Genomic DNA, 18,141 nt, shown 5'->3' on the forward strand with positions numbered 1-18,141 from the left:
GATACATTATGGCCCTGGGAGATGGCCAGTTAAAGAATATAGCGCTCAGCACTGCACTCAGCTGCTAGAAACAACCTCTAACTCAAATTATTTTAAAATGGACAGTCTGCTTATTGAAATAAATACTTCCAGCAGTAACAGATCTACTAACTGCTAAACTGAGATTGAGGGCAGTAGTCTTTAAACACACACTAACATACAGCCCTCTTAACAAGCTGGAAACCACGCATAGCCTTAATCTGACTCTAATAGTGTTGGTACCTATTATGGTAGTCAATTGGGTCAATAATGACCTTAAATACACTATTAATTAAAAATGATGTAACGTGAATGGCACAATTGGAACTGTTTGCTATTGAATCAAAGAATCATTCACTTTAATATTGTTCAAAAGATGTAGAGGTTGTTACGAATATCAATCAGACTCACCTACTGCCCTCAATTTTAAAACTGGAGCAAACTTAACCAGTTCCTCATTTCCCAAGACCAACACATTGGAATTTTCCTTTATTAATGTCAGTGATTCCTGAGCAATATTTTGTTGCTTGATATTACAAGCAGAAGGCAGTTTGATCTAAAACAGAAAATATACCAACATGTTACTAGATTGTCAAAAGTAAAATATGATTAATTGTGATGTTTAAAATGTTCCCTTTGTGCTAATTGTCACAACAATATGTCGCGTGAAACGTGGAATATTAATCATGTTTCCTCAACAGGTATAATGCCGTGGATTGTTTAAGAAAACGGAAACAGCTGAAATTGCAAAGACGGGTGCAATTTTGCCCAAATTGCACAGAGTGCTGAATCAGGCAAGAAAAGCTGTGTGTAACTCGTCGGTTTCAGACACCATTTCTCATCTGATTTATCATCAATTTCAGAGTGCTGGTGAGGACCACACAGCCAGCTGGAGGGGTGGTGCCTAAACAAGCTGACAACGCCCAGATTCTGTGATCGGGAGGTCCTTTTGACAGGGCACCCCGATCTCAAAGTTAAATTTAAGGATCCACTCCCTGACACGGAGATCGAAACCCCCTACCCCATGGAAATCTGCACCCCTCCCTTAGCATTGGAGCAGCCGACCCACCCTCTTGAAAAGCATTGGGGCTTTTTCCTACCCCTTGTAAGGCACTGGTGCTCTCCTTTACCACCCCACCCCCCTGACAGGCATCGGGATTCTTTCCATTCTTACCCACCACACATAAGGAGAGTTCCCCCACAATGGAGAAGTAAACATTCCCTGCCAGAGCCTCCTTGGCATTGGTCCCATTCATGTGCCTCCTTGGCACTCCCCTCTGGCAGTGCCCCTGCTCCTGATCTTTCTAGGAGGCTCTACAGAACTAAGAAACAGCCTCTTTAAAAAAAACTGGTTAGATAGAATATCTGCTCAAAAGAGGAAGCATTTCAGAGTTAATAGACCATGAAGAGCTCGAAAAATAAACAAAGCTACCCTCCTTTGAAATAGCCTGGACTTGTCAATTAAGAGACTTCCAAACAGTTACGGACCATGCCATTGAATATAGACAATGCAGTTAGGTTTCTCAGCATGCCTAGAGGCTTGAAAAAGGTAAAGGGGAAAGGAAAGCACTTCAAAGGATTCCATCAACGGGAAGACTTTTATGTGTCAGGTCATTGATATTGACATGCTGGGGGAGACATCAAAGGGTTTCAAGGCTACAGAGGGAAACCTTTCACCTTCATCTGGCAGATATTTGAACTTGACAGGGTTCCAACATTTCAGTGGGAAGACTTTTAACTACAACTTGACTTGCTGGAAGACAGTTTAATGATACAGAGGAAAGACCTGCCGACGACCTCCATCCCAGGAAAGACTCCCGACCTGAGCTCCTCCAACTCAGCCTGAACCTTCCAACATCAACCATAACCTGAAAGCACCCCCTTACCCCCCTCAGAGTCCACGGCACCTGCTCCCCGCTTTTTACGATCATGAGAGATTGGCACCTATGGGACAGTAGTGAGAATCTGATCAGGCCAGATGCGGTGGACCAGGAGATTCTCAACGGGTTTGATGTCTGCCAAGGATCCCGTTTTTTTGCAGGTATCAGGCAATCTTTTTACCTTATATTAAGTCTTATATTTTTACCTGAGTGAGTTTTTAACAATGAAACTAACTCCTTACTTGTTAACATAAGAAATCTGGCTCGTTTGTTTCTTCAATAATTTTACATATGGTAAAGTACATACTGAATTGAAAAATCACAACTTTTTCTAATCAGTTCAAACTCTGCTGCAGTTAACCTCAGGAGTGGGAAAGTGGAATTTATTCATGCTTCCAGGTCATAACACCATATTTAAATAAATTAAATAGCCCATTTTTTCCCTTTACCTGTTCTTTTGAAGGATTCACTCTGTACCATTTATAGTTGATTGGATTCTTGCAATCTTGACAATCAACAGTCAATGTAACATTTTCTGAAGAATCAACTGGATTGCAGTTGTCTTCACATCTAAAATATTGCACAAGATAACTCCGTTTCACCTTCAACTTAGTGACTGATACAGAAAATCAAAGTTATTGCTACAAAATATTTATCTTTCACATGAGCATAAACACCATGGGAAGTTTCACCATGTAGAAGGTGCTTTATAAACATAGATTGTAGTCATATTTTGAGGATATCAAGTGCATTTTCATAATAAATGAGGAACCATATTTGTATTATACATGTTTCCAACTTAGGATCCCATCGCTTATAAGTCACCAGATGGGGTCTCAATGCTCAGGCTCTGCTTTCTCTCCATCACCTAAAATCACCCAAAGAGATTTTCTTCAACTAAGTTAGTCAACCAGACTTGCTAATCTTGGTCCCTTGACCAAACATTCTTACCCAATCTCTTCATTTTCCGCGCTGAATACTGACCACATGCTGTATTGAATATGCATTGGCCTGCAGTGAGGTGATATTCAGATAAAAATCCATTCTAGCCCAATTAACTAATGTCTCCCCTTCAAAAACAATCAAAAGTATCACTTTAAAGAAATGTTTAAACAGTTTGTCCCATCACAGCAGGCCCTTTGCCATTCTAGACACCAAAAGTTTGTGGTGACTGTTAGTGATGAATAATGAGATTGTGATCAGGAAAAAGTCCATTTTAAATATATCATATTATTTTATATTTTCCTCTTGGGATTTGAATTTTTCGGGAGTCTGGAGAGGTGCGGGAGATTGTAGATGTTTCAGAACTTATTGGATAGAGTGAGAATTGCTGCGTTAGTTATCCAGTAGCAATGGATTCTGAGTTTCTTGGCGAAGAATCTGCCTCAGAATTAGCTGACGGTGGATGTGTCTATTTCCTCTGCCCTCATCATCAAATTTGAGTGGACTTCAAATTTATGCCGTTTCACTTTGGGTTGACAAAGTCAAAATCCAGATCTGATTACAGTCTCATTCTTATGATAACATATGATACACCATCTTCTGGGATGATAAATCCATATAATTTCGGAGTTCAGAAATCTGCTAATAGTGCATTCTAAAATATCGCAATCTCCGGACTGATGTCACTATAGCCGTTCTCTTTAGGTTACCTTAACTTTGTTGCTTATGTCTGTGCTCATTCTTAGCACCATCTTTCCAGGCAAATATATAGAGAAAATGTTTCTTGCCCAGGTAACCCTTTGATGATTTCAATGGGAAACCACAACCTATACACCGCTTTGTCTAATGATGTTCATCCATAGCTCTGTATGAATTCAGCTCTAAAATAAACAAACAGTATAGGCTCTGGTGAGGATAACAGTCCAAAACTCAGAGCCTCTAAGCTAAGTATGATTCGGGACACACATCCTAAATGGTGACCATCTGGTAGGAGGCTGAAATTTCTGTCTTGACAAGCATGGGAATGGTTAAAAGATAGCAAACTCAAAAAAATCTGCCAGATAATCTTAACCTTGGGTTCATAAGTACTCAATGACAATACATTTGAAAGCAATGCCAAGAACTATGGGCGCGATTCTCCCAAAACGGGAGAAATCGTAAGGCTGCCGTCAAACCCGGGTGGGTTTGACGCCAGCGCGACCCTTCCCGACCGGGAACCGATTCTGGTCCCCGGTCGGGGCTAGCAGCCCGACGCCGCAAGCTCCGGCATCACGGACTTAACGAATTTCGTTAAGCCCGCTTGCCGGAGTTAGCGCCGGCTGACGCGTCATATGACGTCAGCCGCGCATGCGCGGATTGGAAGACTCCAACCCGCGCATGCGCGGATGACGTCATCGCGTATTTGCGCGAATCCCGCGCATGCGCGGGCCGGGATGCCCCTCAGCCGCCCCGCGAATAGATACTGCGGGGCGGCGGAAGGACAAATAGTGCGCGGGCATCGGGCCCGCTGCCCGCGATCGGCGCCCACCGATCGCGGGCCCATGGCACCCTTGGCACGGCCGTGGTACTGCCGTGCCAATCGGTGCCATGGTTATAAAAAGCGAGTTGTTCCCGCCGTTTTTACAAACGGCCAGACAAGGTCTGTTTGCCGTTCGTAAAAACAGCGTAAAGGGCTGGGACTTCGGCCCATCGAACAGCTGTGAATCGCTGCCGGCCGTAAAAAAATGGCGGCAGCGATTCGTGTCAGGAGTTGGGCGGGGGGGGGGGGGGGGGGGAGAATAGCGGGAGGGCGGGAAAAATGTCGGGAAGGCCCTCCCGCTATTCTCCGACCCGTCGTGGGGGTCGGAGAATTTCGCCCTATGATTAGACCAGATTAATATTTATACAAAGTCTACAATGCTAAGGATGTGGTAGTATTACTGAAAATGGACTGCAGTCTGCATGGAAAACCACTATTGTTTGTACCGAGCAGGATATAAAAATGACTTAGCTCACTATCTAATCATGCTGCACACAGTCATCTTCAATCCAAATGTAATTCCCTTACCTGATATTCATGCCTTTTTTGCTCTTCTTGGTGAAGATCAGACATTTCTCTGCCGTACTGTTTGGTGTGCCAGGTTTACTTACAGTTAGTCTGATTGAGATGAAAGAGTTAGGTGGAGGTAGGCAGGAAGGATGGATGGTCAGATCCTGATGCACTGTGTCAATTTGGTTGCTCTGCACACAAGTGTCCCATGATGGCCAACAAACACCTCCAAAGACAAGAGATGATTAGGTAGAAAACAATGTACGCTTTTAATGTGTGAGTCAGCTGCAAATTGTATTTGCAACTAAAAAATTGAGCTAATCTTAAAAAAAATACTCCAACCTGATGTTGGCCAGAGACACTCATTGTAACCACCACCATTCCACATCACAAGGATTCTACTGTCAGCTCATCAGTCAGTTCTAGCATTGATGCCTGATTTACATGATACAAGTTTAACATCAGTGCAAAACCAAAAATCACTTCTCATTGACACATCAATTGTAGTGTTAATGTGCCTTACCGTAAATAATTACATCCCAGGCTGTTTCACTTTGGTCCCCAAGACCGTCGGTCCTTTAATTAAAATTAGTTAATCCTCCAGCATGGTGTTGCTGAAAAGGGTCAAGACCAAAGGCATTTTGCAGGTCAAGAACATTCAGGAGGAAACAGCATAATTAAACTAAGGAGGTTGGAAAAAGAAGGTAGTGGAGAGGAAGAGGGAAAAGTTGAGGAGGGAGGAGAGATTATTCTGCCCACTCTATCATTATTTATCTTCTTACCTCCAGCAGGAGGATCGATTTTTACTGGCACTGTTGGGTGGAAAAAGAGTGACGCCAAGCCTTTATAATTATGCAAATATCCTTACTGCCCATCCCCATTCCAGAAGCATCCAATACCAACTTTGATAGGGTATTCCACTGGGTAACTGAAGAGCCTGCCTGACTCAGACAGGGAAGGTCTTCTCAATATGTAAATTGGAGTCTGCAGCTAAACATAGCAGCACAAATTCCATTTTAAAATGCCATTGGGCAAAGCAGACACTGTGTTCACACTGCACAGCCTCAGCTGGTGGTCCAACTGAAGAGGAGGCCAGGAAGTAAATTATAAGGTTGCTTTGGAGGGCCAGGAGGTGGTAGAATGCTCGGCTGGACTCCACCTAAACCACCTAGGATCCTCTCACACTGGTAAAAATCAGAAATACAGCTCAGCTCCTCTGCCCCACCCCATCACATGGATCTACCTTCTTCCCAACCTCATTGGCCTATTGCCTGTCCAGGAGCATTTTTGTCCCACCCCACTCTGTGGTGTAAATTATGACTCAGCTGTCAAGACTTTTGCTTCTCCATGCCAGTGAGCTAAATCAATACTGTCACTCATAATCACGAAGAACTGGAATGCAGCAAAGATCCATTTACTTTAAAAGCAATCTGAAGGTGATATTGGTAACTACAGGTATTCTGTCCCAGATCATTACAGGGCAAATTCCAGAATCAATTATCAAAGATGAGGTTATGATGCAGGCAGATAGAAAGATATGAAGAAAAATGGTAAGAGTCAGCATGGGCTTACAAAAAGATAGTTATGCCAGAGCAATTTAACATAACTTTTTAAATAAGTAACAGAAGATGTAGATAAAATGAAGAGTGTTGATGTGATCTACTCGAATTTGAATAAACTTTTGATCGCTCATAGAAAGTAGTCGTATGTATTTGGGCATTGATGGCAGCTGCTGGCGATAGATTGAATTGTGGTTAGGACAGGTGGCAAGCCCTCTGAATAAGCGGAGTCACATTAATCAGAATTCTCCAAAGTTTTGGGAATAACCCAGAAGTGAATAAAGGTGAGATCACCGTTGAGTTCATGGATGACACCAAGCTGGTACTAATATAGTGTTACATTGGCCCATACTACAGGGGAACAACACATTTGGGAAGGCTCACAGACCAACTCATCAATGCAATTTAATATCGATAAGTGTAAAGTCATGAAGGGTGAACATCCAGAAGAATTTCCCAATTGACTGCTGTATGTTGAATCTCCAGAGAAATTACATCATTTAAACCATTTCTCTGGGTTTCTGTTAAAGTTACTGACAAAATTCATACTCAAGCACTTATGGAATACACAAGGAGTAGATGATCAATGCAAGTGATACAGATTACTTAGCAAAAATGGATCAGAAAAAAAAACGGCAGTCAAGAATTGATAAACCACTGGAACATTAAACAAACATCCAAAGGTTGTCAAAAAGACTGAGTGAAATAAGCCTCCTGGTATGGTTGGGCCAAACCTGCATATAGCTCAGGAAGCCATGCTGGAGAAGGTACTTTGGTCAATTTAACCAAAACGTTTCAGTGCAATTTAGTAAAATCACATAATTGAAGATAGGTGGTGATAACTTTGCCAAGATTGACTAAGATGTTTAAAGTAAATTGGATTGCATTTTAAAAGTTTTAACCAAGTGAGTGTCCTTAAACTCCAGGTGCTTCAACAACGTACCACATGACCACTGGAAAGACATTTCACTGTGGCCATCCAAGTCACGACTCTTCGATTTTCTTCCACTCAGAACAAGCTGCGAGAAAGGATTTGCCACCTCTAGTTGGCCACCATTAATTTTAGCTTGAAGTTTTTCTGGCCTCTCATCTGCTTCCCTTTTCAGAACTGACTGAAAAAGAAAAAGGTGGAAAATGTTGCTTTTGGTCAAGTTGATAAATTGATAAGCAATTGTGAGGGAATCTAGAAATAAGGGTCACAGTTTCAAAATAAAGGGCTTCCCATTCAAGACAGAAATGAGGAGGAGTTTCTTCCCTCAGAAACAATGGAATTCTCTTCTACACACCGCAATGTAGGCTGGGTCACTGAGCATATTCAGGGCTCAGATAGGCAGATTTTTGATCTACAATTGAGTCAGGAGTCCTGGGGAGTAGGTAGGCATGTGGAGTTGAGACGACAATCAGATCAGCCACGATATTATTCAACAGTGGAGAAGGCTTGAGGGGCTGAGTGGCCTACTACTGCTTCTATTTCTTATCTTCCAGGAAGTTAGGAACAGGAATAGACCATTCAGCCTCTCAGAACTGCTGTACCATTCAACTAGATCATGGCTGATCATGTACCTCAATACTGTCTTCCCACACTATCCCCACATCCCTTAATTTCAACCACATCTAGAAATATGTCAATCTCTGTATGGAATCTTCTTAAGGTAAGGTGATTGGCAACATAATTGTTATTGTTATGTTTTGTAATTTTCCTTGAGCATTTCTCTTTATTAAAATGGCCCGGGGGGGGGGGGGGGGGGGGGGGGGGGGGGGGGGGGGGGGGGGGAGACGGGGGGGGGGGGGGGGGGGGACTGGCTGAAAGTCAAGCATCATCCAATTGAGTAAAGACACTTTTTGCTTCCCATTTGGCGGAGAAAGGCAATAGATAACAAAGATGGATGTGTTGGCTGACTAATGGCGGGAGTGGCAGCAGGGTAGCACAGTAGTTAGTACAGTTGCTTCACAGCTCCAGGATCCCAGGTTTGATTCCCGGCTTGGGTCACTGAGTGTGCGGAGTCTGCACGTTCTCCCCATCCCTGCGTGGATTCCCTCCGGGTGCTCCGGTTTCCTCCCACAGTCCAAAGACGTGCAGGTTAGGTGTATTGGCCGTGCTAAATTTCCCTTAGTGCCCAAAGAAAAAGGTTATGTGGGGTTACTGGGTTAAGGGGATAGGGTGGAGGCATAGGGACGGTGCAGACTCGATGGGCCGAATGGCCTCCTTCTGCACTGTAAATTCTATGATTCTATGAGTGTAGGCGTAAGTCATATGATTCAACTTCCAGGAATACATTTGACCATGGCTGGCAACCCTAGTTAGCAGGAGGCTGGCCCCATGTGTCCAGCCCACCAAGCCAAAGAAGGAGGTGCTTCCTTTACAGGCCCCCTGTGCCCACTGGAGGCCCGCGCCCCAAATTTTCCCACAACTGTATTTACCCTGCTCCCCTGCCCTCTCCACCTAGCCTCCCCAACCCCCTTGCCCCTCCCCTCCTCAATGTGGCCCGCCAGCCTGGCCCTGGCAAGACCCCAGCCCTACCTTCAACTCCAATTCCATCGCAGCTGGCTTTCCTTTGGGACTGCTGCGACCCCAGAAGTGGCCATCACTTCTTGTCACACTTCCGGGACCAGAGGCCGGCCAGTCAGCCAGCCACTTGAATGGCCCGTAGTTCTCTGATGGTTAGGGGGGGGGGGGGCTCTCAGCTGGGGCTCTCCTCAAGCGAATTAATAGCCTGATGACTGCTAATTTGTTGCAAGGTGAACTAGCAAAGTAGGAACGGACTTGTCCTGACATTAGCCTGCCCCCACCACCACTACCACCCCCCCCCCCCCCCCCCCCCCACCCTACACACCAGCTGGCAACAGGTGAAATCCTAGGATTCTACAGTGGTGGAATGGGAGCAGTAGAAGCAGAGTCATTGACTCCACAGATAGAATCATATCATTTACTTTAAATTATCTCCCAATTGAGTTGGAGTTGTGTAACTGTTTACTATATAGAAACTAAGGACGTAAGGTTAGAGGAGAGCAAGTGACACGTGCAAAACTATGAAATGTTGACCAGCACGTGATCCACCGATTGCTTTATCTTTCCAATCTGATGAGAGACGAATATTTCAGTTTTAGAAAGGCTAGGTGCCAGCAGGTTTTAATAACATCACTGTTCCCATAAATCAACAAAAAATTCGGTCCCAGATCCAACAGGTGGAAATACAAAGAACAAAGAACAATACAGCACAGGAAGAGGCCCTTCGGCCCTCCAAGCCTGTAGAAAAAGGAAAAGTAGGCCGACTGAACAAATCTTGCCCGCACAAATTTGAAATGTTTACAAACAGAATGATAAATATTAATTTCTTACTTCTGTTGGAGACATTCCATTGTGTGAGGAAGCTAGTGGAACACAAATAAAAGAAGTTAAGGGGATTCTCAGTGATTACAACTTATATTTATATAGTACTTTTAACAGAATAAGGAGGCGCAGTGTGTAACATCCCACCAGAGGAATTGATGGTCAAGGACGGTGTGTTCATAACGTGGTCAAACAGTTTGAGTGTGTCAACCTGCAAAATGCTTCCAAACACACCAATGGGTGACAGTAAGATCAGGAGAGACACCAGGTCACCCACCGTTAATGTGGAGTGGTGCTCCTCAAGCTATAAGCCCCCGGCAACAGACTAGACACCACTTCCCAGAATTCCAAGCTGGAGAAAAAGACACAAATCTACCTTAGTGCACCACTAGGTGCGGGAAGAGGATTGGAATTGGAATTAACATAATAAAATGTCTCAAGGCACTTCACAGGGTCATTATAAAGGGAAATACAACACTGAGCCATATAAAGAGATGTTAAAATGGATCACCAAAGGTTTGGTCAAAGAATTACGTTTCAAGGAGTGTCTTAAAGGAAAAGAGAGGTGGAGGGGTTGAGTGAGGGAGTCCCAGAGCTGGGGCCTAGGCAAAAAAAGGTGCAGCCACCAATGGTGGCGCAATTAAAAGTGGGGATACTCAAAAGGCCAGAGGCAGAGGAGCATCAATATCTCCAAAGGTTGTGGGGTTGCAGAGATTGGTAAGGGCCAGGTTATGGAGTGATTCGAAAATAAGGATGAGAATTTTTATATTGAGATGTTGCTTAACTGGGAGAAAATATAGTCAATCAAAGGGTCGTGATGCAAAGAAGGGATTTTGTGTGAGTAACTGACAGGTTTATGCAGGTTAGAATGTGTGAGGCTGGTCAGGAGTATGATAGAACAGTCGATTTGGATGGTAACAAAGGCATGTTTGAGGGTTTGAGCAGAGAAGTTGAGATGGGGTGAATTGGGAGAGGTTACACAGATGGCCTTAGTAATGGTGCAGTTTTGTAGTTGAACGCTTGTCTTGGGGATCAAATATGATGCTGAGATAGTTTGCTCAGCCTCAGGCATTGTTGGGGAAAGGAATGGAGCCAGTGGGTAGGGAGCAGAGTTTGTGGCCAGGTTCCAAGATGATAGATTCAACAGAAGACAAGGGCCTGAATTTTACGCTCCCCACTGGTGGGTTTTTAGGTGGCGGGAGAGGTGGGGGGATGCGGAAGTGTGAAAATGAAGGGATAGGATTCCATCCAGGCACCACACCATCTGCCCACCCCAACCCCACAGCAATTTTACACTGGGGCAGGCAAGGCCTTAGATTGGAAGCCTTCCCTTGTCTCAATTGAGGCCCTTAAATGGCCAAATAATTGCCACTTAATGGCTGTTTCCCACCTAGCCTCAAATTTGAATCTAGCAGGAACATTGTGCCTCCATGGGGGACGGCCAGGAAGAATCAAAGTTAGATCTCGGGCAGGGTGTGGGTGTGAGGTTGGGGGGTGTGCTTTGAGGGTGCCTTCATCAGAATCCCCCTTCAGATTGGGGGCACATTTCGCTCAAGCCCTGGACACCTCTGGAGGTCCTTCCTCCCCCTCCCCCTCCAGCCCCAGGCCTCTCACCAAGACCCTGATCAGCCCCTTCATGACCCCCAAGCCCTTGCCTATGTTCCCCGCCTGGGACCCCTTACATTTACATAAGGCTCTGGCAATTAGGCTCATGCAAGTTGGTATTGTTTATCTTTCATCCAATGTCGCGTTGTCACGGCAGGGATTGGCCGGCAGTTCTTCAAGGCAGGATTTTCTCCTGAGTGAGGGGCTGCCCCCTGCCATCTGAAAAATCTAGGCCCACCTTTCGACATTTTGTAAAGCACAGCATGGAGTCAGGAATATTCTGGTAATAATACAGGCACAGTTCCTCTGGTTATAATACAGACACAGTGGGCGCGATTTACCGGCCTGGTCGCGCCTGACTTGGTGACATGACGAGGCCATTGAATCTCGTGAGAGGTCGTTTGTGAGATTCGCTGTGCTTGAGATATCTCGTGAGATTTAACCGAACTTTGCGAGACATCGCGATCTGGATCTCACCCTCACTGGGCGAGATTCAGATCAGCATATTTAAATGAGCCGTGTCTCAAAACTGGCAACCTTAGGATCAAGTCCGTACTGCATTTCAGATTTTGCCAGTTTTTGCAGAAAAAAGACGAGCCTTCATGCAATTAATAGGAGGCACATGACATCAAGTGAACAGGTTTCTTTTTAATAAAGTTTGAAAAAAGAGTACATAATCGTGAAGAAATAATATTGAAAAAAACTTCAAATAATCAGGTACGCAAGGTTGACAGGTTGGGTTGAATCAGGCCAAGCTCAGTTGGGTGGAGTCCAGGGTAACTTGGACCACTGGGAAAAGACCAGCGGGTGAAGCTAATAACTAGTCGGGAACTCCACCCTGCTGATGCAGCACCTAGCTGAATTGTCCCGGCAAGTTATTTGACTCATTTAAAACTGAAGCCAAACATTTTGTAAATGATGTTGACGTGACGTCACGCCGGTCCCCGGTAAATATTCCGTGAGCAGGGAAGGTCTGGAGAGAGTGCTTGCTAATGACATGCTAATATATTAAAATGAAGTTCCTGGGCTCCCGTGGCACAATTATCATTACTCCACCGGAGGTTGGGGTGGGGGGGGGGGGGCGGGGGAGGGGGGGGCGTGAAAATTATGTCGGAGAGAATCACGCTTTTCCATTCTCTTTGGAATTTGAGCCCATGCCGAGATTCTCACGGGCAGAGAGTGCCAGCTCAAAATCGCCTCCAATTTTACATTTGAGCCCAACAAAATAGGTTCGGGGAGAAAAGGAAGTCAGTCAGGTTGATTCCAGGAGCAGGTGCTCCAGACAACAATCAGTGCTCACATGTGCAGCAATTTATAAATTTGTGGGCTGCAGCTCTTCATTTTCCATCCCTTTAATTAAATGGACAGGAAACCAAATGCTTCATACTTGCATATTTCTGACTCCTGCTCCTTTTTGACCTTTGGTTCTTTCTGATACAATTCCCATTTGGGGAATCAGTCCGCGTGCTGCCATTTTAAATATCAAAGCTTGGAAATTAAAATCTGTAATATTAATGTTCATATCCATAACACTTAATGTGTTCACATGATAATCCTCAGTGCCAACAACCCATTACAATTATGCAGGAGGATGCTCGTATGAATATTTTTAGTGATTGTTTACTGTCATGTGTTTCCTTTTTATTGTCCGCAATCAATATGTTTGTAGACATGTGTACTTTATTACCCTCAGCATGGTTTACTAACCAGCAATAAGCCTTTGTGTATTGTAAAATGTGGAAGGTTGTCTTCTTTTCTTACACACTTGGCCTTTGTTAAGGAGAATGTGACATCTCACTCACTCTGTCTCACACACATGCAAAATTAGATGAAGATAAAAATAGTCATTATAAAAATGACATTTATCTCAGTCTCTCTTTCATCACAGGCGTGACTTTTCTCAGTCGAGTTGGCTGGAGCGGAGGTCTTAATAAGCAGAGATTAATCAGTAGCTGCAAGGTTTCTGTCGTTAATCTGCCAGGTCTCACAGGTAGATTTGAAGTTAGAACAGAATATAAGAGATTCCCTCTTTCTGTTTCAAAGTGTTGCTGTTGGGTGCCTTGCCTGTTTTGTTGATTGCAGCCGTCCAATTGCTTCCGATGGCATTTCGTGGACTCTCTAATGGAATTCTGCTGGAAACCGCTGATATGTTTTAAGAGTAGGGAGTAAAGCCTTAACTATCTGACCTTGTATTTAATGCCGAGTCATTGTCCAAATATGGTGCTGTGTCAATTCAATAAGAATTCTGGACCGCGACTTCTCACATCTGTGGCTTCATACAGCCAAAGGCTTTAATGTTTGAAGGGCATATCAACATGTTGATAGTTTTGGTTACCTTTTGGCCTGTCCCACAACATGTTACACCAGTCCATAATGTACTCCAATGAAGCACAGTGGATGCAGCCTGATGATTCAGATGCAATTATTATGGGGACGAAATGGAATATGGGCTGTATAAATGATGCAAAACAAACAGTATTGCATCAGTCACCCATTATACCATCTGTAACTTTCTTGACGGATGGCTGATTTATATTACAAGAACACTTGCAGCTAAAGTTATAAATGGTTTATTAACATTAACTGTAGGTCAAATATATACAAAACAACATATGAATATTGGTATGAACATGCACAAGCCACTAGCTCTCTCTCTCTCTCTCAACTCCCAAGTCAGTCTGAGTTCACCCGGCTCTAACATTCACTTATATTCTAATGAGACACCTAGTGGTCAGTCGGTAAATTACAACACAACCATGATATCACTACACACTCCACCAAGTATTCAGTTCCATTGACTTCCATGGAAGTTGCAAACAGGTGTCAGAAGCAATTCCAGCTGGATTGCATCCCCAAATATATTCAATTTCATCCCTGACATATTGGGCAGTTGGCGGGGTGGGAAGTGTTGAGGGTCACATTTGGATTGTGGTGTTGTGATACAGTCCATTCACTTTTCACATGCAAGTTGCAGTCTGGAGCTCTGGATAGTGATGGTAATGACTCTAGCTTTCCTTCCATCACATGGCTGACCAGGAATCTCTCCCTCTCTTTCAATTTGAAATGAAAATGAAATGAAAATCGCTTATTGTCACGAGTAGGCTTCAATGAAGTTACTGTGAAAAGCCCCTAGTCGCCACATTCCGGCACCTGTCCGGGGAGGCTGGTACGGGAATCGAACCGTGCTGCTGGCCTGCTTGGTCTGCTTTTAAAGCCAGCGATTTAGTTCAGTGAGCTAAACCTGCCCCTGGTTTGGCATGTGGTGAAAGGACTTACAGGTTGTTACACAACATTTTTTGGCTTCATTATGAACACACCTTCCTTGGCCATCGTCCTTGGGTGGGAGTTAAACTCCGAGATTCTGGCTCAAAGGCAAGCTACCCACTGCACCATAAGACCTGCCCAAGAGTATACCAAAAGCAATGTTCAAGACACCAGAGTGAGACTGGAATCCACAATTTGCTAAATCAGAGGCAAGAGTGACCACTGAGTTAAGATTGGAATCCTAACTATTTATATTGGCTGAGTATGGGGTCAATAGATATCAGAGGCACAGTTCTATGGTACATTGTTTTTCCAAAATGAGAGAAGATACAAGGTAAAAACCTTCAGCAAACATAGGATGCAATGTTATTTTTAAGCAAATAAAATGTAAACTATTTACCTCCAGCATCCATATCATGGCGTGTCAGAGCTGAAGTATTTGCCACAACAGTGATATTTCCAACATTAAAACTAATACTAGAAAAGGCATTGACAGCTTTCCCTCGAATCAGAAAGGTACCTGCAAATAAATGGAAAGTAAAGGCAAAATCGGAAGAATTAGTCGGTAAAATTTGACAGCGATTTCCAGTTTTCACCTACCTTGTTGCCAGTTGAATAAGCATTTGTGTTTTCATCAGGACCAAATAAAAAAACTTATTCAATCAAAATCACCCTAGTTATAACACAGTAAAGAAAGGGGCCCCTGTGGTATTGTGCGAAGCAAATAATGGCATGATGGGAAAACTAGTAAAGTTTTCTTGGTACAATTAAATTTAAACTGACTTCGCATAACCTAAGGCACAAATACAAGCAGGCCAAGGTCAACTTGACCCGAGAACTGGCTGACTCTAAACTTGTATAAGGCGCGTTTGTCATGAGACCAGAGCAGTCTAAATACATACGATAAGCTAAAAAACTCTCTCCCTGTACTTAAACAAATTTGTCCATCTCTTAAAACAAAGACAAGATAATGATATGAGACCCCAGTCCTCTAAAGGTCAGCAAGGTAACGCCATTGTAATGATTATTATTTATGTTTTACTTTTGATCAAATTCCTGACCAAGCTGTATTCATGTTATCTTGATCCTATAATGTATAAAAATCGTCTTATTCTTCTGTGATATTGCAGACTTGGGACGGACCCAGCAGTTTGTACTTGACTGCCTTCCGACTTCAAGTCTCAGCCATACTGCTAGCAGTTGTAATTCGGAAAATAAAGTTCAGTTTTGCTTACCTAATGAATGCTGTTTGAATCTTTCTATCACAGTACAGAAGCGGGGAAAATATTGACTACGACACCCCAAATCCATGGGAATTATCCTGGTTCTTCCCAGACAATAGGCGTAAGTGCCTGAAAATGGCTGAGTGCTTCATCTCACCAGAGATTCTGCTAGTCTCCCTCAAGATTAGTAGCATAATGTGCGACCACAGTTTTGATAATTTCATGGCTATAAATGTACCTGTAGCCATATGTTAACTTTTCATTTTATATAAGTCTTGGCTCAAGTCAATCCTTATTTGATGCGTAATCATAGAAACATGTAATGATTCAGTTACTAATAAACACAGTTAATAATAAATCCAGACATTCTGGTAAACTATTCTGCTAAAAAGGAAGGAAAGTGTGTTACCTTCAGAATTCATTGGAATGCTGTAAGCCCCCAGTTTTCCATCAGGATTTTCAATGGCTTCAGAAAATGTCTCATTAGGACCAATAAATTCAAACTGTAGCTCAATTGGGGCACCACAGGAGACTGAGATGTTAATGGTGAGATCATTTCCCAACTCCAGAACAACCGAGTTCACCGAAGCCTCTAAATCCTTGATTGGCTCCACCAATTGAACTGTAATATTCTGAGATACTTCTTGGGTTGTCACATTATTCTTGGCAAGGATGGTTAACTGATGTATGCCTGGGCCTATTTGCTGCTGGGCAGTGCTTTCCACTGTGACATTCTGAGGAACAGCTCCTCTAAGCGCAGTGAATGTGTGAAGGGTGACCGCTCCAGCTAATATAACATAGGTCACATCAGTACCTGCGAAAATAGAAAGCTGTGGATGATTATTCCGACCGTATTTAATCAGACTTGTTAAAGAGCTCAACATCATAAAATAAGTGGAGCTTTATATTGTATACATATTGCAAGATAATCTCATGGGAACTTTCTGATCTTTTGCTGCAACTTTGGCAGAAGATCAGTAGAGCTCTGAAGAAATAGATGTTTTTATCCTTGAATGAAACAGTTCTAAGGGTTCTACTGATTTCTGATGAAGTTACAACAGTAGATTTGCAGACCCAAGCAGAACCTCCTGGTGATAATAGTGAATAATGTATTTATATTATTTAAAGTTACTAATTTTCAAACAACCATAAACTTTCAGTATTTTTTATAATTCCATTCAAATGGTAATCAATGCAGTTGAAATTACCCTTGAAACAAACATTTTCTATTTATTCATTCAAAGGATGCGAGCTTTGTTGGCTCGGTCAGCATTTACTGCCCATCCCTAGAAACATATCTCCTTTGACCTGTCTGGTTTTCAAGGGTTCTCTACCAAAGAGTTTTGGAAGTGTCAAACTTGGTCACCAAACTCTAAGCTCCTCTCGTTAATCGCATTGTTCCCCCATTCTCATCGTCTGTGACTTCCTAGGTAAATTCCTTTTTTTCTAAAGAATATTTTTATTCTCCTCCTTTTTCACAATTTCTCCCAAATTTACACCCAACAATAAACGATAATCAGTAACGAATGCAATGTCAATCCCCATATCAATAACAACGATCCTATCCTCTCGCCAAACCTCAAACATTAGCCCGCAATTTTAACATAAACAAATGACAAAAAGGAATCAGGAATCACCCATAGTCACCATTAACACATGCAGTCCCCTCCCGCCAATTCTCGAAACTGCGTAATGAATAACGCCCATGAATTGTAGAACCCCTCCATCCTTCCCCTCAGTTCACATTTGACCTTCTCAAGCGTCAGGAATTCCAGCAGGTCCCCCCGCCATGCCAGGGCACAGAGTGGAGAGGTTGATCTCCACCTTAACAGGATCCGCCTTCGGGCAATCAACAAGGCGAAGGCTACAACATCTGCCTCCGCACCCGATTCCAACCCCAGCTGGTCCGACACCCCGAATAGGGTTTCACGTGCACCACTTTAGAGATTACCCTTAAAACCTCCTTCCAGTAATCCTCCAGCTTTGGGCAGGACCAAAACATATGAACATGGTTTACAGGACGCCACCCACAATGTTCACACTCATCTTCTACCCCCTCAAAGAGCCGGCTCATCCTCGCCCTTGTAAGGTGTACTCTATACATCACCTTTAGCTGTATCAGCCCCAACGTCGCGCACGAGGTGGAGGCTTCACCCTCCGGGGCACCTCGCACCAGAACCCCTCCTCCATACCCTCTCCCAACTCTTCCTCTCACTCTGCCTTGATCCCTTCCAGTGGTGCCTTCTCCTCTTCCAAAATAGTCCCTTAAACCGCCGATACTACCCCCTTC

The 18,141-nt window shown here is 43.6% G+C and overlaps 1 protein-coding gene across 1 annotated transcript in view; it reads right to left on the reverse strand.

Moving 5' to 3' along the window:
• LOC119971162 (polycystic kidney disease protein 1-like 2) overlaps positions 1 to 18,141 on the reverse strand; it is a 164,942-nt gene that overhangs the window by 115,572 nt on the left and 31,229 nt on the right. Inside the window, exons 8-14 of the mRNA XM_038806358.1 lie at positions 16,261 to 16,665; positions 15,029 to 15,148; positions 9,769 to 9,800; positions 7,372 to 7,540; positions 4,888 to 5,095; positions 2,348 to 2,468; positions 430 to 574 (exon numbers count right to left, since the gene is read on the reverse strand). Coding sequence (XP_038662286.1) covers positions 430 to 574; positions 2,348 to 2,468; positions 4,888 to 5,095; positions 7,372 to 7,540; positions 9,769 to 9,800; positions 15,029 to 15,148; positions 16,261 to 16,665 — 1,200 coding nt within the window. The remainder of the gene's footprint in view (positions 1 to 429; positions 575 to 2,347; positions 2,469 to 4,887; positions 5,096 to 7,371; positions 7,541 to 9,768; positions 9,801 to 15,028; positions 15,149 to 16,260; positions 16,666 to 18,141) is intronic.

This window comes from Scyliorhinus canicula, chromosome 9 (genome assembly GCF_902713615.1).
Source record: "Scyliorhinus canicula chromosome 9, sScyCan1.1, whole genome shotgun sequence".
In the NCBI taxonomy this organism is placed as follows: Eukaryota; Metazoa; Chordata; class Chondrichthyes; order Carcharhiniformes; family Scyliorhinidae; genus Scyliorhinus; species Scyliorhinus canicula.